Here is a 24568-nt window from a genome sequence, read left to right on the forward strand (position 1 = left end):
ATGATGTTATAAATTTTGATTTTTACTCTAGTCGATACGTTCTTAAATCAAGTCTTAATCTTTATTTCTTAATTAATTTTAAACTTATTACCTACCTAACTATTACTTTTTAATTATTGTATTTAAAAAGAAATAACTTTGCTTTATATTCAGTAGTCTATAAGATGTATTGTCTAATTGATGAAATAAATAATTGATTAACAAAAAAGACAGCATTGATTGGGAAGAATTAGAAGAAACAGACAACGAAGATTATCTCCAAGATGATACAAACATACATACCGACACCAACTGAGACAACTGAGACAAATTTTCCTTTTTTTTTGTTTGACAATATGTACAATGTACTACATATTATTATCTTAAAGAATGAATTAAATTTTTATTTTGAAAATTGACCTTACATATTGAGTTTTGATTTTAACTGAGATATCTAAAAGTAAACATTAGAAATTGGTAAAAACAGAAAATGTAAATATTATTTGGGAATACAAATTTGACAATTGAAATACAGTTATGATGCAAGAGAATAAGAGGAAAAAAAGAAATGTCATTGAGTAAGTATAGAATTCGATTCTTAGAGATGAGTTCTGGAGTGGAATTGGCTAATGTGATGTGTGATTATCACATTTGTGATCAACAAATGTGATCACATTAAATTTTCTTTCTTGGTAATGTGATCATCAAAAATTATTTGAAATTTGGCATCACTTTAGAAGAATAGCTTGACGTTTGTCATTTGACTTTCTCCTTCTTACCAATTTTTACCGCGAAGTTTATTTTCCAGTGATTTTTCAAACTAATTTATTGTGCTGGTTGAAAATAAAGTGTTAAAAATGTAAGTAAATGCTTAAATTATGTATTGAAAATGTTATAAAATGAAACACAATATATTTGTATTTTTCTATAGGTCACAAGTGCTAGCGAACAAATCGCAAATAGATTTGCTAACAAGCTTTATGGAAGCGCACCCGGATCTGGCTAAATCCTTTTCCCAAAAAGGAAGCAACTCCCGGAATGCCCATAGAATTTTGTGGGAAAAACTAGAGCAGCAACTAAACGCAAATGGACCACCGTCAAAAAGTTGTGCGGAGTGGAAAAGAGTATGATTTGTTTATCTGCTTTTAGTTTTATTTTTAATGTTTCTTCCCTATACAAATAATATTAGTTTTGGACAGTCCGGAAATACAACGCCAAACAAAAATTAATTAAAAACAAAAAATCAATAACAAAAACTGGGGGAGGACCGTTTACTGAACATACATTAGATGCGAACGAAGAGGTAATAGTTGGGGTATGCGGCATGGAAGCAGTTGTAAATGGTATAAGCGGTGTGTCAGACTTTGGCTGTGAGGAACAAGGTGGGTATTTTTGATCATTTTGTTGTTTTTCTTTTTTTTCTTAAAGATTAATTTCTTTTTAATTTAGAATTCGAAGGTGAATTAAATGAATTAATTGGTGATACCTTAGTGGAGTCGGAGATGGTGGATACACAACAACCAGCGCCAGCGGTTCTAACAGAAAAAGTCACAAAAGCCACAAACAAAAACAAAAAGATAGACAATGAAAACATGCTGGCCCAAAAGCAAATTCAATTGCAAGAAAAATTTATTGAGGCGCAAAAGGAAAACTTTGACCAAATAATTAAATCTTTGGACAACATAAATATGTCTATTAAAGACTTGAAGGATTCTGTGCAAACAATGTGTCAAATCAAGGAGAAGGAAAATCAAAGCTCCAATGCTCTAAAAAGAGAAGAACTCACCTTAAAGAGAATGGAGCTGGAACTTTCTAAGGCGGTTAATGAATCATGATGTGGCTTCCATCTATGCAGCCGATATTCAATTCAAATATATTCAATTTGCTTCGCAGGTTAAGATTTATCAAACGAACTTTTCTGCGGTAATTATTCTCACTTTCATCATTTTCATTTCTTAAAAATAATTGCACAGGGACAAACACGTTCATTTTTTACGAAAATAGAAGAAACAATAAGAAATCGATTTATATCGTGTCAATTATACCTAGATGTGACAACAAAATAGCTGTCACAAGAAAAAGTCACAAATATGTGATTATCACCTTACGCAGACGGAATTTTTATTTTATGACTATCAACTATCACAAATCACATTAGCCGATCCCACCCCTGTTTTTTTTAGATATTGAGTTAAAATCGATACCTGAGTGAATAGCTTAACCTGAGTGTTATGAGCGAACTGTACGCAACGAAAAACTGAGTGTAGTGAACATACTGAGTGAGATAAACTAACTGAGTGTAATAAGATAACTGAGTATAATAAGCTAACTGAGTATGATAAACTTGCGAGTGTAACAGGATAACTGAGTGTAAAAAGCTAACTGAGTGTGATTAGCTTTTTGGGCTCTCAAGAGCTAGCGTTCAGGGTTAATGATGAACCCGAAGAGTCGGATAACAAGGAAAACTATGTTGAGCTTTTAAATCTAATAGCCAAATATGACTCTAAACTAGAAAATCATTTAAAATCGGCAACGGTTTTTAAAGGAACATCCAACAACATTCAAATTGATTTGATCAATGCAATATCAAACACAATCATTAATAATATCAATAAAGAGATTGATGCTGCAAATTTTCTTCCTGTTATGTTGGATGAAACCAACAGATATCACAAAAAAGTGTCAATTATCTGTGCTTTTTCGATATGTAGACTCAAATGGTGCCCCAAAAGAACAATTTTACCAATTTTGGCACTTCAGTGAAGATCGTACAGCCAATGCAATATCGAGAAAAATAATTGATTTAATAAAATCTAAAAAATTGGGCTGCCAAATTGGTGGCTCAGACGATACGATGGTGCCGCTGTTATGTCTGTTGAGCTAAATTGAACCCAAGCTCAATTAAGAAATGAGTTTTAGCATGCTATATTTACTCATTGCCTCACATTAAATTCATCTGAATTAAATACCCTGAGTGGGTTTTGTTAATGCATGGCATCTCGATGGCAGATAATAATTCTGTATCCAAGACAAAGATCTGTCTTTTTATAAGTTGTAATTTTGAGTCTTAAGCAAAACTCCTTTGAATAAAGTTCACTAAAATGAAAATCTAAAATCGTTGACTTTTTCTTTTGCGGTATAACAAATTGGTGGCAGCAGTAAAATTAATTATCCGAGATGTGCTCTTAATTTCTTTGAAAACATCATTTAAAGTCGGACATATATAATTACACTACCCAAAATACAAAAAAAAAACAGTGCGAAATTGCATAAAGTTTTTATATAAAAAAAATACATAGTGAACAAAAAATGTACATGCAGAACTAGCCAAAATCCATAACAGTGATACGACTACGAGTACGTGGAAAAAAAGGAAACCTTTTTAAATAAACCCCTAACAACAAAACAACCAAATACACAACAGCAGAACCTACATTAGTACCGAAACCAAATCTGAAGCAATTGGTGGATTGATCGTGTACACGTGAAGCGTGAAGTTATTATTTCCTTTAAAGAATGTATTTCATAAAAAGGAAATGAAATTGGTGATGTGAGTTGTTTTACAATATATACATATATATATATATTACATTATACATAATTATACCTAAAAATATATAATGGAAGAAGAAAAAAGGGATCTTACCAAAGAAGAATTAGAAATTGAAAAAAAATAGTGTAACAACAGTGCCAGTAACTTACAACCAACATCACTTAGTCAATAAAGCTAGGAAATTAAAACTTATACTTAAAGAATCGCAAAATAATATGTATGATGCTTTGTTCAACAAAAAAGAATAGGTATTTGGAACAACTAGAAGTTTTTGTATTGTAACTATTAATTAAGTGAAAGAAAAAATGAATTGTATTAAAAAAAAAGAAATATATATAAATATAAAAATGGCAAGATTAGCTTCTGAATTTGAATTTGAAGAGGAACTCTTAAATAAGGAGTTTACTTGTGTAACGAAAGAAAGTGGGACTATAGTAAATTTAACGTTAGCCCAAATTTTAGAAAACTATAAAATCTGTGATTCAGTTATTGAAGAAGAATATGTAGTTTTTCATAAAAATAGGTCATTCAAAAGAAGTTTATTTTTACAAGTACTAGAAGAAGAGGGAAAAGATAAGGAACAGGTATCGAGGACAATGGATGGGGCTATAAAGAAATTAAGGGATGCTCAAATTGGTACTGGGGCAGTACCTAAACAAAAAAAATATACTGTTGACGAAAACTTAAAAAGCCCGAATCTAGGAAATAGTTTTAAAGATAAAACGTTTTTAAATCAAAGTACTGATGAAACTTTCAGAAGCCCAGATCATGAGAATAATTTAAAAAATAATACATTTGCAAACCAAAATGTAAAGTATAATTTCCCTCCAAACCGTACTAATCCAGTACAAAGTCAAATGAGTTTGGAGTTATTAAGTAAACTGATTACACCATTTGATAGTGATCCCAACATCATTTCACTTCCTCAATAATGTCGATAGTGCAATGTCACTAGCTAGTGTTGAACAGCAACACTATTTATTCCCTTTAGTTAAAAGCAACATAACTGGTAATGCGGAAACCCTTCTAATGAATAAAAGATTAGATACTTGGGTGGAGCTAAAAATGGAATTGAATAAAATGTTTAAAGAAACACATTCTTCTATGCAATTGCATATGGAGATGACGCGTCTTCAACAGGGAAGGACAGAAACTGTCTTACAATATACCCAATAGGTTGAGACATTGCAAAGGCGTAGAATTCAAGACATAAACTTGAATAACCAATGCGATAAGTTTTTCGAAGGACAACTGTATATGATTGAAAGGGATATTTTAAATGCTTTCATTAATGGTCTAAAAGAAGAAATTGGTACCTTTGTAAATAGCCAAAGACCATCCTCGTTAGCGGAAGCATCTTCTCTCGCTATTCAGGAGGAGACAAGACTTATAGAGAAAAGAGCTTCTCAAACCTTCAGTAACAAGGATTATACGTCCAAAAATTTAATTAAAATTAATCATAACGTGATTAAATGTTTTAACTGCAACAAAATAGGACATAAAATTAAGGATTGTTGGTTTCCCAAAAAACGATCAAATATGTATAGTAACAAAAGACATTATGAAAATAATATTAAAAATAGATTTGCTTTCTCTAATAATAAAGAAAGTGAATATGGTAAGAAAAATTCTTCGTCAAGTAATAAAGATGGAGAAAATATTAAGAAAAACGATTCTTATACAAATAAGCGTATAAATTTTCGACGAAAGGAACAATAAATGAGGCTATTGTTTCCGGTCTCAACAAAAGCCCTCATATCATTTTAAGATATGATAATAAATCGTATAAATTTCTAGTTGATACAGGAGCATGTATAAGTTTAATCAAAACAAAGTGTATATTTGAAGAAGATGTAAATTTTTATGATAGAACTAATTTTGTAGGAATTGGTAGATCAAACAGATCTAGCATTGGTAGTACAAACATCACTCTAGAATATGATGATGAAAATTTAGATACATTTTTAATCGACATTCATTTTCATGTTATAACGGATGATGTCATTGGTCATTACGATGGAATATTGGGCATTGATTTCTTAAACGAATCAGAGTTCAATATTAATTTAAAACGCAAAATTATGTACAATGACTACATAATAATAAATTTATTATCAAACGAGGAAACAAATAGAACGGAAGTTTCAAACTGCAAAAGCCAACGGATTGAAGAAAAATCAACTATAACAAATGCTGTTCAAACACATTTTAATACTTGTTCATTTTATTTGATGAAATGATTGATGATCCAGATACTTGGGGGCGGACGCAATCCAAGCGAGAGGTTTTCTTCAATTTTTAAAAAGCTTTAATACAGTTTTTATGCTAAATACTTTTAACGATGTATTTTCCCATCCGGATATTTTGTTTAATGTCTTACAAAAAAAAAAATTAGACATAAATTATTGTTGTGAGCAAATTGAATCAGTTACGAACAAAATTTCAACACATTTTTGAAACTGCCGAAAATATAATTGACCCTGTCCTAAAACGTGGCGAAAGCCTGGATACATTTAAACTTAGATATCGGCAATTATTTTTTGAAATACTCAACGCTTTGTCGTTACAAATGGAAAGCAGGTTCGAGTCATTAAAAAAAAAAAATTTAGAATTACTTTCTGTAAACAAATTTGCTGAAAATGAAAAACAAAATCCTAAACAAATCATTTTTTAAGGAAATAAAAGCAAAAAATATTTTTTAAGAAGACGTTCTACAAGTTTTTTTTAAGAAATCCCGTCGAATCGAACTTATCTACAAGTAAATGTTTATTAGACTCCGATAATTTAACTATACTACTAAATAAATATGACTTATTCTACTTTTTAAATAAATACTTAAATTTGTACTTATTTGTACAGCGAACAAATTACTGAAATCACCACGGAACGTCACTGGCCTCGACCCTGTTTCTGAAAATTATGTAAAAAAAGAAACCCTACGAACTACTACTCACAAAAATCCCCTTTCTTAAGACATAAATATTTAAATAGTACTTTGATTGTGGGAATGGTCAATGACAATAGAACTAATGTTTTATTTTAAAAGGTTGCAAACTTTATCTCATTTAATGTAATCAAACAGCTCGATATAAATTATTAAAGCCCTATACAATAAGCCAACCATAGGCGACAAAGAAAATAGTTAAATTGAAATAAAATATAAAATTCTCAAAATATTTAAGATACATACAATTTAAAATTTCTTTTAATCTACATTTTTGTTTCGGTCTTAAGTACGATATTATTAGTATTTGTACGTTTTTTAAAGGTTTGCCTTGATGTAAATACCCCTTAGCAATAGAATATTCTAGCAAAGCTAATATTTCTTAAAAAGAGAAGCTGAATAAATAAATCACAGGTTTTTTTCTTAAGTATTGAAAACAATAACTTGTCTTAGGTTTCCATATAAAATGAGTCTTTCCAATAATTTACTTGAAAGAACCACTTACGAAAACAGCAGGTTCACGTTTTTCCACCGTTTGCGGTTTGATATCGTTTTTGTCTCTTCAGTCTTCTAGAATTTGTTTTCTTAACATCGCAGAAACGTAATTAAATTCCTGATGAGAAAGGTTTTACTTTCCTAAAAATAAATCAGTTCTATTTTATTTATACATTTGAGAGCACTGCTTTATTGAAAAACACTTACAACTGTTGTCATCCCTGTGCTGAAGAATAATTGCTTTGGTGGCAGTGTCAACCAGAGTTGTCCAGTCTAATTTGTTTGAGTATGGCAGTAGAGGAAGTGCTGTAGACGCAATACTATGATCCTGACTGCTTTTTGGTTTGTGCCTTGTCGGACTCTCACTGGCACTCAGATTGGCCTGATGCTTTTTAACGCTATTGCCAGCGGCAAACGTTTGCTGCTTTTCAACCTTTAAATTAAAAAAAAAAAGTGATATAAGGCTCATTTACCATAAACAAAATCTTTTATGTTTTAGTTACGTTTCTAAGGATATTTGTTGTAGGTGATGTTAAACTATCATCTGGTATCCGCATATTGCTTTCTCTCTCAACAACTGGAATTATATTAGCTTGCAATCTGTCGTAGTGAGAAAAACAATGGGGGCTTATTATTTCGAGTAAATCTGGACGGAATTGATTAGTTGCGGGGTAATTTCTAGTGCTTTTCTGAAAACTATTCATTGATGTACTAAAACCATTTAAGACGCCGCCAACTTTAGCTGTTTTGGCTGTGGAAGTAGATGGAAAAGTAGGTAGCTCTGGAAAATTGTTTTTATTTTTGAGCCCTGCTTGTGTATCAGAAATTTTGGTGTGTTCGGCATATTCTGAATAGCTTGTACTGACACCCTTATCGAAGTTGTAACTTTCATTTGGAGATGAGTTAACACTCTTAAATCCAGTCAATTCGTATTCAGCTCTTCGGTTTTGCAATTTTCGATTATCTGATTGTGATTGCAACCACGATTGCAGCTCTGATCCATCACCAGGGGTCAAATGGGACGTGTTCGGATTTAATTTCATTCCAGATGATTCGTTAAAATTCAAAGAACTTTCAAATGACTTGAGGGAATATTGATGGTTTGATCCATATTGAGATTTTTTATTATGTTCAGGATCTTCCAATGTGTCGTACCATTTGCCGTTTTGAAGCGAATGCGGTGAACTTGAATTGGAATGCTGCAATGATTTTTTGTACTCATCGCCTAATGAATTGGATGAAAAGCAACTGCTTTGCGTATTGTAAACTGAGTTATTTTTCGACTTGTGAGGAAGAGACCGTTGTTCATATGATCCTGATCCACTACTATTGTAACTCTGTGTTGGATGCTGGGATGCTTCTTTTCGCAGAAAACTCTTTACACGATAGCCATCTTTTTCCAAAAGAAATTTATTCGATGAAGAATGAATGAATTCTTGGCTCAAGATATTAACTTTACAATTTTTATTAAAGCATCCAAGGCGTGTGTTGCCATCGGACACTGATTTTATCACAATTGCATTCATTTGGGCTGATGTCTTTAACAGGTCAATCAATTCTGCATACGAAAGAGTAGCCACAACAATTTTACACACCTCAACGAGACGGTATCCTCGCCGCATACCTGAAGCCCAAGCCTGTCCGGTGGCATCAACTTGTGTTACTATACCATCTGGCTGCACATGAAAACCCAACTGTCCCATCATGTTTCTTCTCATATTTAATTCTAAAGCCCCATTTCCCAATGTAACCGAATTCAATCGCTCAATTACTTGCTGATGTTCCTCCTCTCGTGCTCCTTTATAAAACATATTGAATGTTATACATTCACCGTTATGATAAAATATTCTAAAAGAGTCATCATATATCGTCCAACCGAGAATGGAACGAGTTGGCATTGAAAATATAACTGTCCTCGATGATCCTTCAATAATTACAAAGGTCTCTGTGGAAATACCAAGAAAACAATCGCTTTCTTGATCTAATCCATGGTCTTGAAGCATTATGCGCCAGCAAATTGCTCCACGTTGGGATAAATCGCCGTAAAACTGAATTTTCATTTTTTCCTTCTTTCTGTTTGGGAAAATGGAAAATTTATTTCCAGGATCTATCGAAGTATTCGTGCAGTAATTAATGCACAGATCTTTTAAGTACTCTCGGCGTGTTCTAATAGCCAAGTTAGCAAATTTGTCAGAACGATGAGCAGCGTTTTCAGCGTTAATTGTTTTCGCTAAAATAAATTCGGCAAACATTTTGTTTCTTGAAAACAGTGCTGAAGCTTAAAAGAAATAAACAAAAAAAAAACAATTTGAGATATTTTGTTTTTAAAGCAGAATCTTATTATTGTAACTAACCTGGTAAAGGTGGACCAAATACTGGAACCTCTTTGGAGCGCGTTATCGCTACGCGGTAAGTTGTATTGTTAGAGCACGGATTAACTGCTCTCACAATCAAAAACACATGCTGGAACTGACTGCGTATGTTATTGGGATCAAAAGGTAAAGCACCTGGCTCTTGAAATATTATTGTGACAATATCATTTCCAATGTGCCTTTTGCGTAACAGCTGTTGTCGATTATTTGGAGTGAAGGGAAGCATTGTACACACATGAAACATAATTTCACAGTTCTTATAAAATGCATAAATAGAGTGTGTTCCTGTAGAGTCGGACTTATTGTCAAGCCCAGCTTTGTATTGTTGGAAGCCTTTCAGTCTTACACGTTTTCCAATTATATCTAGAAATTCTGTAAAAGCTGGGCCAGCGTGCTCATTATTGTACATATCCTCCTCAGAAGATTGACCACTACGACAGTATAATATCCCAACTTTATATTTACTTTGTAGACCCTGTTCATCGAGTTTAAGTAATTGTTGCTCTGAATTATTAGAGCTTACACCCAATCTAAGACAATTTAATTGAATATCTGGTGCAATATATTCCACTAGTTCTTTGGAGGTTGCGGACTTTGCTGAAACACGAGAATTAATGATGCAATCCTCCAATACCAGTCCACGAAGGGTTAAAAGCTCCGAAGTTCTTATTATAATTCGAAAGTGATATCGTGGTTGAGATGAATGTGGATCATTGGAGACATCGTTAATTTTTTCCTTTTTAATTGAAATAGCAACTGGACCTAAATTATCGTCAATCCCGAACCAGTTTTCGTGTTTTTGATTGTAAAAGTAACGCTTGTAGTAATGAGCTCCATGGTCGACAGATTCGATGGGGCAAGAGTCGCTTTGAAATGGACAAACACCAACTCTCCAGAGGGTTTCGTTTGGTAGTGATTCCAATATCGAAACACTACAAGGAGTTATTGGTCTTTTACTAAGTGCCCTTGATTTTTTAGAACCGAACCGACCATCATTATCTCCGCCTATTTCATTACAAAAATGAGAGCAGCTTTCTAAAAGCTCATTTCCATGGTTCAATTCTTGAAAGGAATTCTTTAATTCGGGGGAGATTGATTTTAAAGGCTTTGTTATGTCTGCAGAAGATCGAATATTACTATTCGATATTTTTCTGTTGGCTCTTTCATAGTTCACAATTGCAGCCAAACTTTGGCAATCATAATGACCAAAAGACCTTTTTCTTTGCTGTTCTTGCATATCTTCAGGTGACAAAAAGGTTCTTTTTATTAATGAGACGGAATGCGTTTGCTTTGTGATGTCTTCACTGATTGCGATGTTTTTGGTCAATATTGATAAGCCTAATAGACCATTGTCATCACTTTTAGATTTCGGATGAACTAAAAACCGATGTATTTTATTTTTCACTTTAAGATCACGTGAAATCTTAACATGTGAACAACTAGAATCATTCTGGTGGTTTGTATTATCATGAGTATCTTTACTTGTGGCATAATTGGGCTGGTGTTTGATTTCTTTATCTTGCATGAATTCGGCAGGTCCAGGAGATCGTTGATTGGTACCTATAACTCCAAGAACTGCCGGTTGATAATCTTGAAGCATATCGAAAAAGCTATCGTTTTTGTTTTGTCCTGTGTCATGGGAACTTGTCGCATGTCCCACATTTGTTTTTCGGTAAAAATTTTGATCTCGCTCGTTCGATGTTATTCGACTTCTGCTAGCAAATGAACTTGATTGATTTGAAGGGGCGTAAAGTTCTTGATTTTTTGTAAAATTCCCAATTACTTTCGATTCAGCTTTTGCAAGATTTTTCTGCGGAGTTGCATATACTACTCCATTTGTGAGACTTTTATTGCCAGTAACGTGTTCTGTCGAGTTGTACATGCTTACTTTATTATTAATAAACACTCTTTTCTAATATTTCTATGTACGATGCGTATATACGTTTGTTCTTATGTATGACTCATATTATTATGATGAAATAGATTTGGAGGGATTTTGTTTTAAATGACAATTTCATATTTAAAATCCTGAAAGGAAAAAAAATAGAAGGACATTTTTCACTATTTAAATGAGCTAACAAAAAAATAGTGTATACACACTATTGCATTATTTATTATTACAAAAATGTTTAAAAAAAAAGTTTATAAAACTAAAGGACCATTTTAAAATATTGAATTCTTATTGAATAATGGCTTAAACAGAAACTTAATGCCTAATACTGAAACTTGGCGGATTATCGTAATGGCAAGTTAATTGAAGAGATCTTACCCTATTGGCCTTTATTTATTAATAACTTTAAACCTCTTTTTGATACCATCTTGAAGGAAAACTTTGAGAAGTCTTTTTCATTTCATGATCTACATTAATTAGTGCGCACTATCGAACTTTCCCATCGTAAAGAATTAATTTTTGTTTTGCCGTCATCTCTGAACATAAACGATCGTAAATTGATACATCAAATGCTGATAATTATGGTTGTCAACTAACGTAAAGGAACTTCTTACAAATCTAGATTAAATATGCCGACAATGTTTTCAAAGACATATCTAGAAAACATTCTTACATATTGAAGAAAACGCTTTAAAAAGGCTCACTTATTGGGCAGATCGGTGTCCAATTGGTGTCAATCCTTGTAAATTCAAACTTGTAGAATTTAATTGGCAATTGCAATAGTACATCCCTATATGAACGATGTACCACTTTAAATTAATTATACATCATAAAAAGTGGATTTGGCATTGGGTCACGCTTTGACGATGCAAAGCAGCTTGGAGTTTTGATGGCAAAAAATGTTGTCGAGATCTCAGTTTAATGATTTCAAGTTCCTCATCCGAAGAACAAACTGACTTTGCTGTCATCAGCGAAACCATTCAATCGATAAAATGTTGCATGTAAGAGATTATAAAAAAAGACAGTCGGAAGAAAAACGGAGCCATGTGGAACACTAGCATTTATTTTTTGAGTTTGTGACTTAAAACCTTCAACACGATTGGTGTTAAACGGTAAGAAATGTAATTTTTAATCCAAAAAAGAAGACATCCGCCAATAACAAAAGTACACATTTTCGATAATACATAATGATGCTACACTCTATTCAACACCTTTTGAAATATCAAGTTGATAAACCATCAAATCACTGTTCAACCTATTGCTACGAAAGCCATACTGATCTTGCGGAAAGCTCTTGCACATTCTCAGTTCAATAAAACGCAATTTTGTTGCCAGATCAGATAACACGTTGATTTCTCACCCATGTTCACAGTATTAGAGAGCATTTCATCTTTTTATTCTGAAATCGTCGTATGTGGTGACTTTAGTTGTAATTTGCTTCAATAAATTTCAAAATCATTTATTGAACGAATGAACAGCTAAAGCTTATATACAAATAATTTTAGTAACCCAACTCATTTTACTAATGATAATTCAACACTTTTAGACTTATACTTTACCCATAATATCGAAAACTCTTGATCTACGACCAGCTTTCCAGGTAGCTTTTGCTACCTTTGATTTTGTTCCCCGATCGGTAGCTACTAATATTGAATATCAAGATTTTAAAAATATTGACTTGGCTCAACTGGAACACTATCTATTTCAGATTAACTGGCAACAAATATATTTTATGACTTCCGCCGATGACCAGGTTTTATTCTTAGAAAATTCTATTCGTAGTTTATTCGATAAGCATGTGAAGCTTAAAACAAAATTGGTCAAGCACAAGCACAATTCGTGGTTTTCTCTTGAAATTAAGGAATTGATGAAGCAAAGAGACTTAGTTTACAAACGATGGAAACGTTTTCGATTGACTGAGTTTCATAATACTTTTCGTGACTTTTGAAACAAAGTACGCCTTAAAATAAGGGAATCTTAAATACAGATATATTCAAATCATTTGAGAAACGATCTACCTTCTTAAACACTCTTGACAAATATACGAGATCTTGGAGTAGGAAAATTGAAAGGTAAATACCCTGAAAACATTAATCCTGATGTTCTTAATGCTGATTTTGCGAAAGTTCAGTCTGAATCTCTTAGTGAGGTAGAAATATCTAATGATATGGAATCAGAGGATCCGAGCTAAAATTGTTTTGAATTTCAGGCAGTTGAAGAAGCTGATTAAGTAGACAATGTTATAAAAATTAAATCAAAAGCAATGGGGTTTGATGAAATGCACCCCTCGTTTATTGAAATAATACTACCTCACATACTTCCCACCTGTACGCATATTTTCAATACAATCTTTACGAATAGCTCTTTTTCTCATACCTGGAAAGTTGCAAAAGTAATTCCTGTGATCAAGAAACCTGCTACTCGCTTAACTTCTCCTGAATACAGACCAATTTCGATTCTTCCATTTATTTCAAGTCTTAGAAAAAATTGTACATAGCCAGATCTCGAATTTTTTAAAAATAACAATCTCTTATCCGGTTTTAGAATAAATCACAGGTCTCTGCTGCTATCATTAAAGTAACTAATGATCTAAGCTATGCAATTGACCAAGATCAAGTATCATTTTTAGGATTACTTGACTTCTCGAAAGCCTTTGTTTCGGTTAATCACAGTGTTCTTATTTCCAAAATGCAAAGGCTGTACCGATTCATAGACTTAGCTTCCGATTTAATGTTTTCTTAAGTTTCTGGGAGAAAACAAGCTGTCGTTGTAGATAAACATGCTTCAGGATTGCTGGATCTTTATTCCGGAGTTTCCCAGGGATCAATACTAGGACCATTGCTATTTTGCATGTGTATTAATGGCCTTCCAACCCAGGTGCATTATTCGTCCATTGATTTTTATGCAGACGATGTCCAGATTCGCCTAAGTTGTGAATTTGGCATGATTGAAAACTGTGAATATCTACTTAATGAAGACTTATTAGAATTTGTCGTTGCTCAGAGGAGAATAAATTAAGGTTGAACCCAACAAAATCTAAGTGTATGGTAATTTATAAACATAAGCTTGATCTCAGTTATTTTTTACCCATACAAACTGGCAACCAGGTAATCAAGTAAGGTATATGCTTTAATTCCACACTTAGTTGGAATTGTCACATACAACACATTATAGGAAAAATGAATGGATGTCTACGCAGTCTTTTCTTCACACAGAACAGAAGCATACACCTCAAGATAGTAGACTTAACCTAGCAAAAACTTTAATTATCCCGATTATTACTTACGGATGCTAGATATTTTGCAGTCATAGCTCAGAATCTAAAAGAAACCTTAATGTTGCCTTCAACAACATAATTCGATACGTGTACAATCTTAAGCGTTATGATCATGTTTCCGCGTATAAGAAAATCTACTTTAGTTCTACCTTAAACGCATATCTAAGTTACAATACTTTAAAGACTTTGAATGGCATCGTAGTAAAGAAGAAGCCATCTTATCTTTATAACGAAATTGTGTTCTCTACTTCCATCCGATCTTTTGTATTTATTCAATAAAGATTCACTTGCTCTGCCTCTGAGCGCCAATTTTTTGTTTGTGCTGTCAGACTATAGAACTCCCTACCCTTAAACATACGACAGCTTCGAGGACGTAAGCATTTTGCTCGCGTTATCTTTAGGTGTTTGGCTGAAATTTTTTAACTTAATTCCCTTTTTTTCGCTTAATGTTAATGTTATGAAAAATTTAACTAATTCTTAAAATTGAATTTATAAATGGCTATAAATATAATTTTTCGTTGTTTTTTTTTGTTTTTTATATAATGCTCTAGATTGAAACAATGTAAATCTAAAATTTGGATAAGCTTGTTATAGTGTAACTATAGTATACAATAAATGTAACTTTTGCTCCTATAGACTTAGACTTAATCTACTGTAAAAGATGAAATGAAATAAATGAAAATGAAAAAAAAAAAATGAAAATGAAAAATATTACAGGAATCCAATTAAAATTCTCAGACGAGGCCAAATACCTGGGTATTGTCATAGAAAAAAAAAATTGGAAACGCAACGTACAGGAAAGAGTCAACAAATCTACTGTAGCTCTCTTTTCTTGCAAAAAAAGCTATTGGTAATAAATGGGGCTTACAACCCAGAATCACGCATTGGCTATACACATCGATCAGACCGATTTTAAAGTACGGTGTGGCAGTATGGTGGATTGCTTTAGAGAAAGGTATAAATAAATTCAATATAGTCCAACGTTCAGCTTGCCTATGTATAAGCGGATAGCTTCGCACGACCCGATATGCGGCACTGGACCTCTTACTCTTTCTAACACCTCTTGACATACTTAGCAAACAAATAGCTGAAAGGTTTGCTATTCACCTCAAAGCTTCATAGCAGTGGACTAACAACAACATTGGCCACTCCGTAATTCTTAGGTATTTATAATCAATTCCAAAGCACACAGACTACACCATCCTTCAACTGCAATTCAAATTTCGAGATTTCTATACCTCCCAGATCTTTCTGGAAGAAAGAATACTTGTCCTGGCTTAAAGAAAACGTAATATCAACATATGATATCCGTATTTTCTCAGATAGCCGCTATCAAATCTCTGGACTCTGTCTCTACAAACTTTATAAAAGTCCATAACTGTCCATCATCTCTAATAGAGATGGCGCAACAGTTTAATATTCACCTTTGCTATAGAGACATTCCAGGTAACTGTACGGCAGATGAACTCGCCAGGAACGGTACAGTGCAGCCCCTCCTACCACGTTCGGGACATACTGGCATACCAATCGATACTTGTAAACTTCAAAACGTTGCGAGGAGGGCAGGCACCAGGTGGAACAACATCACCACGTGTTAGGTCACAAAAAACAGCTGGCCGACACTAAATTTAAAACATTCAAGGTGCTTGCTATCTCTAAGCAGATCGCATCTTCTCTGTACATGCCCTGCTCTGGCTCGAAAACGAAAGAATTACATACCTAAGGAAATTCTTCATTAACGTTCTAAACGATCTTAATCATATCAGCATAATCATCATCCCAGGTTTTGTAAGGGACTTAAACTGGTTCGATTGAGCATAGGAAGAAGCCTCAAGTGTGTCCGTTTCCATCTTGGACAGCCACTTTAACCTAATCTAACCTAAGCTATCACGAATTCATCGTAATCAGAAACTTACGAATCCCGAAAAACTGTATAACAAAATAGTAAGTTTTCCTTGTCCTACTATGTCGGGACTGAACGGTCACTGATAATAAAGCTTAGTTCTATTTTCTTCAATTTTACGAAGAAAGTTTGTGTTTTATTTGCTTTGAATTTGTAACTTATTGTAGTTGAAAAAAGTAAAAACTATCCCATCATTGTTATAGAGTTGGTTGAAATTTTAAACTTTAATAATCTTTGAAAAGAAGTTAGTGCCTGGTGGAAGGACAATTTGTTTTATTTAATACACTTTGAGATGATTTGAAAAAAAAAAACCTTTCGCGTATTTTATACTCTTAAAAGAAAGAATCTAATATTTCTCTAAAGCCCCATGATTTGCAGTTCTGTGCCAGAAGTCTAGGATGTTGGTCTTGAACTAAGTTTTACGTCATTTTATATACCATTTGTAAGCACTGGACGCACAATTATTTTCATTTAGAGTAAGAGCCCAGGGCCGCCAGACGTTACTTATTTTCTAAGTAACAAAATATGTCGTACAGAATAGTGTAAGTGTATACTCTTTACCTGTACCGGTACTAAAGGTAAGTACAAAAATCTCTTACTTTTTTTAAAGTCTGAGTATATAAATATTTTACACAATTTCATTAAAAATTTAAAATCAATATTGCCAGGCAGTTTTCGTCGGCGGTAATTTCCGCCAGACACTTTAAAGTTTGCGAAAAAATTAGGTAAGATTTCTTAGAGTCTGAGTCTTAATTTTTATACATGATATTTTGGAAACTATTTCAACACCATTTGCAAAAAAATTGTAGGAGCCAAACATTTCTAAAATCTCGCCTTAAGTATGTGCGCGCATATAATGTTTTTACGGTTTTATGTCACAGGCCCATTCAATTTATGTTCTATATTTCAGTCTTCTAAAATTTTTGAATAATTATTAAACCATTAACAGAAATTGTAAGGTTATATACGAAAGGTTCATACTAAAAGTCCTTTAAATTTTGTAAAGTTATGTTGTAATAATTTTGTCTTGTCGTTTTGTAAGACGGATTTTCTCAATAATAAATTCAAATTGTTATATAATTGTTCATCGATACTTATTACATGTTTTGGAACTAATTCGCTAAACCGTAATAAAAAACAGCAGAATTCGCTCGTAAATTATTCGCCACCTATGTTAATCGCAATTAATGAGCATAGGTATAAAAGTTCATCTATTTTGGAGCATATTTAGTTCATAGAAAGTGGCTAAAGTTGTAATTTTAATGGAAAACTATTTTTTAGTTAATTTTGTGTTCTTCTGAAAAATGTTAATAATATAGTTGAATATTTCCTGTGAAGAATGAAGAGAGACTTAGATACTTAGTCATCGCTTAATGCAAACTAATAGTCTTTCGAAGAAATATTGCATAAGTAAATTAGTGTGAATTTTAAAACAAATTAAACATTCATTTATTAAGTTCTTTGATAAATATTTGTCAAATAAGATTATTTACAGTTTTATTTAATTTTCTCCAAGATCCTCCATACCAAATTTACAAAACCACTCATACCTTCTTTATTTAGTTTTAAAAAAATGTAAGCAACCTTCATGTTTTTATTTAATTTGCATAATACGATCTATTTTAAAGGCGATTTTCTTCTGTCAGTATGTAAATTATTAAAAAAACTTACTATATTCTGTAAAAATCAGTGAAAATACCAAATTTGGAAATTAACTTGTTTTGTAAATAAAATAGATACAACAAAGGTATCTGGTTAGTTTCTTTTTTGATTATTGGCACATAATTAAATCAAAACAAAAAATTATGAATGCATGGTTGGGCTCTTTAGTTCAACTTACAAGGCTTGTTATGAATGCAATGAGTCATAAACGTTGTGAGTTTTCCCCCATAACAAGGAGATCTTGTAATAATCCGAACAGACAAACAACTTAACTATAATTAAAATAGGTTAAGGGAGAAATTTAAGGCAAATTTTAACAGACCGGAGATCGCATTCGTATGCAAGGGAATATAATACCCAAGCCTTAAACTTAATTAAGCTTCCAGCACACAGTTATATCGAGAAAATGAGGATGCTTTTCAACTGCATGTGCAAATAAAAGTCAATTATTCACATTATTCTTTATAATTAAACACGATTAAGTTTTTAAAACAAACCTAAGATAAAGCAGTACTTTGTTTTTGTTTATAAAACGTAGATTGTTTATGATTTTACAAAATACGATAAATAGGAGCGTGATTGATAACAATTTGCAAATAATTTTGTTCACAAAACAAAGAATGATCTTGCCCGCGAAACTTACTCGTTGTTCTGAATTAATTATGCTTCTTTTTAACTACACTTTTAATTCACTGTTTTATGATTTATTTTATTAAATGAGATATTTTTATTTGCAAAATCCAAACTTTAAATACCCAAAGATCTTGTTTGGGTTTTTGTTCTTAGAAAGAGATTTCTCATTTCTCAACAAACCTTTCTAAATTAAACACATAACTAAAATATGTATAGATTATTAACATGAATCTGGAATGATCGTTATTTTTCCAGTTACCTTTCCAGGTGCTGCTCTGATTTCTATATCAAGACTGGCAGCACTGTTTTGCTATAATGGGTCACGAATGAATAATAAATTAAATCTTTCGCATCAGTTTCGGACGCAACCTTTCGTTTCTAAAATTTTTGAATTTAAATTCAATTTTTATTTGTTGAAATGGGAATTTAATCATTTGATTTGAGAGCTTAAGTTGAAACTGACTCGAATCTTCGTAAAGGGTCTTTAAACTTCAAGAACCGATATTGATTTAGAATAAAACACAAACCATTTAGGAAATGACTGTCATTTCTTTTTATTATGATAATATCATTATTTATGTATGGAACAAAATATAAGCCGAATGGCCGAAGCAACTTCTGTGGAATACCGATGGTTCAAATTTTCCACAACGCTTAAAGGCCTTGCACATGAGAGTGAACAACGAATGAACGAATGGACGAACAAACGTGATTTTACACATTTCAAAAAGTCAATTTCAAACAGAAAACATGTTTAAATTATAAGTAACAAATTAGGATAATAAAATCTGCATTTTCTTCTCTGAAACAAAAACATTTTGGTAGTAAAAAAGTTGCTACGAACTGTCAAAGTCTATTCGCGTTCCATATAACATCCACACTGCAACTAATACATTGTTCACGAGCAACATAACCTCAAAATTATACCACTCTTTTTGTTTGAAAGATCATGGCGAGGAAAATAAGGAGAAAATTGTAATTCAATTCGCTGATGTCTGTGAACATCCATAGTTCACAGTTCGTAGTTCGTAGCTCATATGTGCAAGATGCTTTAGGCATAATTGAGGTTATGTGCCGTTAATGTGCCTAATTATATCACCCTTTAGCTCTCAATTGTTGCTGTCTTATCTACGCACACCTTTTCTTTCAAATAACCTCAAAGAAATAAGTTCAACGGTGTCCAATCACATAATCTTCTAAAACAATTGAGACAACACGGCCATAGCAAAGAACCATTGTTTCGTTAGCTGTGTGATAAGTAGCACCATCCTGTTGAAACCAAAAATCGCCAATATCAATATCTTCCTAATCAGAAATTAGAAAATTTTGTTATAATCCAACGATAGCGAACACTATTCACAGTTACTGCCTGACCGGCCTTATTTTGTTAAAAATACGGCCATATGGTGACACCAGCCCATAAACCACAAAAAACAGTAACTATTCTTGATTGCACTGGTTTTTCGACAGAGGATGATTTGCTTTAAAAATTCATCATCTACTGTTTCCATTTCTTGCCATCATTCTGACCATTGACGTTTCTTGAAATTTTAAAGAGGCTTTAGTTCTTGAGCAGATGGTCGCATTCACAAAGCTAGTGGCTACGTAGTCAAGGCATTCTGATTGGCTAAATCTAACTTCAAAAGCAGTTGAAATTTCCCCTCCCACGTATGTAGTGTAAACATTTCTGTTAGTGCACACTGGTTGTGACGTTTCACAATCAGCTGCTCGGTAAGGACACAAGAATTCAAAATGAAATGAATCTTTCGGAATTTAAATTGTATCGAACTGCATGAGATTTACAACCTCAGCAGTCGATGGTTCCAGAAATAAATAGAAGGCAAATAGAACCTATGTAAATTGTAAATAACTTAACGAAGGTGAAGTCTTCGTTCTGTGAACGAAAGCTCTTAAAAAACGTTGCGATAAGTTTTGTTTTAGTCTTAATATAAGTTGCAAGAAGGACGGTCGCAGGTTTTAATTGAATAAAGATGGACAGTGGTTTTTTATATATTTTTCCACTCTAAAATTCATTGTGTTTTTAATTTTAATTTCGAAGGTTTTTGTTTTATAAAAGGTAAGCTGGGCTACGATACATAAATACAAATATAAATCAATCATATTTTATCTTCTATTTGGTGTTATTGAATTTAAAAAGGAAAAAAAACTATTTAAAGTTATGAAAACACTAATGTTTCTTATTTTATATATTTGTATTTGCCATTAATATGACAGTTCTGGATTGACTAGCTTTGTAGTGCAATTTTGTATTCACAAAGGTAGTTGAATTTTGACTACGTAGCCACTAGCTCTTTGAACACTTTGTAAACGTGTAAATGAAATTCTATATGCATAATGTTCATCCACGAAGAGCGTGAGAGATGCAATTTTTTTTTTGTTTGCAATGTTCTCTGGAGAACAAGCTGTAATGGTGTTTTAACATCTGCTTCAGACCCGTTTTATATAAATTTTTGAATGATTTTATCTTTCCATATTTCAAATTAAATTAGTCTGAAACTGAAAAATGTCAAAAAAAAATTCGCATTAAAAATCATTGCCCTTTAAAATTGAACCACCTTTTTATATAAAATATAAAAAGGCTACACGACTATTGCGTCATTGCCAATATGTGCCGCCTTGGTAGAGTCTTAGGCCGCGTTTCCATTTGCAAGAAAACTTCTGCAATAAATGTCCGAAATAAATGTGAATTGCAAGTGGAAACTACCAAGCAATTTCTATCGCGACAGTACTTTCATAACTTCTTGCGAGTATTTGCAAGTGCAATTAATTGCTAGTTTAAACACATTTGTATCGACTCGCGACAGTTCTTGCAGCTTATCGAAACAGTTTCGTATATCTCGCGCAAGTAGCTGGTTGACGTCTTTGCTTTACACATAAAAAATGAGTAAAATAAAAGGTCGTGAATGGCCTCGCGAAGAAGTTATGCGTTTAATTGAAGTTTAAGTATAAATTAATTATAAAATTATTTCAATAAATTTTATGTATAACATAATCGTAAATAAAAAAATAAAGTTAATAATGTTATAATAATTATAATTGTTATTATAAATAATTGATTATTAAAAGTTAAATATTGGATTGTTAATCATTTAGGAATAAATCCTAAAAAAGGAGGTAAGTTATTAATTTACGTAAAGATGTTTGGTTTAGTCCACCTCGAACCCAAGTTGATCTTTTTTTCTTTTTTAATAATAAAATTATCATCGCAGCTGCTAATCTTTGACGTTTTCTCGCCATGACTTCACAATTTTAAGTAAACAACCAGATTTCTTGCGACATTAATTGCTCTCCTGGTGTAAATACATCTGCAATAAATTGCGACAATATGTTGCGCGAGCTTCTTGCAAGACATTTATTGCAGAAGAAATTGCAAGAATTCACATGACAATGTAAACGCGACTGCAAGAAACTTCTGCAAGACTTCCGCGAGTTGACTTGCAAGTGGAAACGCGGCCTTAGGCTAGGCACGCACATGCAACTTTTTCGAAACCAAATAGTTCGATCGTTAGTTGCCCCAAAATTGCGCACATAAACTTAAATTAGAATTAGTTCCAGCCCAAAAACCACTAATTTTTATAAAATTTTGTTTTCAATCATTCTGAAATTTGTTTAAATAAAATGGAAAAATGGACTACTGTGGAATATCTCACTGTTCTATATATTAAAGCCCAAAATCCTGTCATCAAATTTGACGTTTGTGTTGTATGTATTTTCCACAGTCTTTTTGAAATTAAAATTTCATTTCGTTTAAATTGTGAATCAACAAAAAACGTTAACAACATATAATCTGTTTCTAATGTCAAATGTGACATTTGAGGTTGCTTATGGCAAGACAGATTGCGGAAGATAAGCTGGATTGGATTTTACTCTTGTGGAGCTTTAGGATAAATTTAAAAGGCAAAGAAGGATGAGTTTGTTGATATTTATTTAACTTTATGTTTTTCCTGTTCTAGACGCAGTATATCTGATGGTTCTCATTAGGCTGACACGACCAAACCATTTAGTGCCGTCTAAATTTGTCTGACATATACTCCATAATTTGTTTATTTCTCATTTATGACACAGATAAATATATCTTTATATATTGATAATAATCAACTGAAAAAAGGGTTTTATAAAACAAATAAAATATTAACAGCCATTTGTTCAGAAAAATATCTTAATTATGCAAGCAGAAAAAAGGAAAAATAATGGTAACGCCGTAAAATAAAAGTTGGCAACTTTCTCGGAAAAAAAGAGAGAAAAGGACACTATGCATTTGTTTCCTTGACATTTTGTACGAGGTAGACTGAGATAGTTACATAGTTGTTAAGTAGCAAGATAAGATGTCGTAAGAAAACAGAACTACTTGTCTCTTTAATTCCCCCACAAACGATAGTGGATTTTGACTTGCTGAAAATCAAATTGGATAGAATAGAGTCGAACGGAACCACCTCAATTTCCCCACACATGGTTAATTCTTCGATCACCTCGTGTACATTTTGATTTTTTGTTTTGTTGTGTATGTCCAGCTTAAAATAAAGCAAACCGTGCTAATTTCGACCTGCGTACCTATATAAGAATATTTTTATCCTAGAGATAAACGAAACTCCTGAACACCGCCCTGCAAATCAATTCAAGTCATTCGAGGTAATATATGCTTTGTTGACATTGTTGACAATGCCAGTGACATCAAATTAAAAATTAATTTAAGATTGGGTTTTATACGGGATAATAGCGTTCTATATTCATTGTAAGTATGTTTGATTTGGTAGTTTCTTAATACGTCCATTAAATTAAAAAAAAGAATAGACAGGTTCAGAAAACATAAGGGACTTGAATGTAAGGCAAGTTTCTGGCATCTGATTGGTAAGCTGTCAAAAAATTGCCTTCCCATTAAGGCAACTTAACTGAAAAGTTTAGTCAACTTATGTCAAAATGACAATTGATCATGTTTTTTCATTCAACTAAAAGCTTAACTTTATTACTCAATGATTTAATTATTTTGTGCACAACTTCATTTCCTTGTAAATCTTGAAAAGAAATAAGTAATATTACTTTACAATACAAAATACAAATCGTAATGGAGTGTTTTGCAGACAATAATGATTTTGGTAGTTTTTGTACTATGAACATAAAGTAGAGCTTTGTGAAGTAAAGTTCTGAATTTGAAATTCATGGCACTTGAAAAACTAACTAGTTGTCTTGGCCAAAATGTACGTTTAAAGAATGATGTTGACTGCCAATGAAGTCCCTTAAGCGCTATTCACATGAGCACGACCAACGACCAACGAATGAACGAATATTCGTTGATTTTGACATTTCTTTCACATGAGAGATTTTAATTCGTCGCGAATGAGCCTCAACCGAACACCATTCACCACCGAAACCAAAATTAGAATGATATTTTTAGGTTATTTCTTTGCAAGTGTGGATAATGTGGAATGCGAATAAAGTTGGACAGTTGGTATGAACTACATTTTTTTTAGCGACGCATTAATTTGTTTTCTTAAATTTATTAATATATGATATTGAAAATTAAAAGTATACATCATAGATCAAATAGAAACTATATTGCTATCGTTTTGCTAAGAATTTAATTTAAATTCACATTTTGTAATTCATTCGTCGTTCGTTGGTCGCTCTCATGTGAAAGCTGCTTTATGTAGTCTGAACCTGCCCAATGGCATTATGACTAAATCCGAAAATGAGAGTTTTTTTGCGAGTTTCACACACACTTTATCACACTTAATAGTCCACAGCTGTTCGGCATCGTCTAGTCAAAAAGAATTGACAGCAGATGCTCCCAATCATTTTATTTAAAAAGAAGTATTTATTGGCATGTATTCTTTCATGTTA

General features: G+C 32.6%; 2 protein-coding genes across 4 annotated transcripts in view; one reads left to right on the forward strand and one right to left on the reverse strand.

Moving 5' to 3' along the window:
• The window catches only part of LOC129948814 (signal-induced proliferation-associated 1-like protein 1), a 72311-nt gene extending 53436 nt beyond the window's left edge, over nt 1-18875 (reverse strand). Inside the window, exons 1-5 of one of the 3 annotated variants that reach the window (XR_008781964.1) lie at nt 18720-18875; nt 9326-11371; nt 7475-9249; nt 7179-7404; nt 6982-7112 (exon numbers count right to left, since the gene is read on the reverse strand). Coding sequence is in view for 2 of the 3 variants with exons in the window: in XM_056059874.1 (XP_055915849.1) it covers nt 7111-7112; nt 7179-7404; nt 7475-9249; nt 9326-11225 (3903 nt within the window). In the remaining variant the exon portion in view is untranslated. Of the gene's footprint in view, nt 1-6708; nt 7130-7178; nt 7405-7474; nt 9250-9325; nt 11372-18719 lie in introns of those variants that run through there. The other 2 variants (XM_056059874.1, XM_056059875.1) reach the window with 2 other exon arrangements.
• LOC129950647 (uncharacterized) lies at nt 512-1814 on the forward strand. Its single transcript, XM_056062574.1, has 4 exons — nt 512-838; nt 911-1103; nt 1169-1361; nt 1429-1814. Coding segments are annotated over exons 1-4 (774 nt in total). The 5' UTR covers nt 512-836.
• Nucleotides 18876-24568: the final 5693 nt, after the last annotated feature.

Source organism: Eupeodes corollae, chromosome 3 (genome assembly GCF_945859685.1).
Source record: "Eupeodes corollae chromosome 3, idEupCoro1.1, whole genome shotgun sequence".
Lineage (NCBI taxonomy): Eukaryota > Metazoa > Arthropoda > Insecta > Diptera > Syrphidae > Eupeodes > Eupeodes corollae.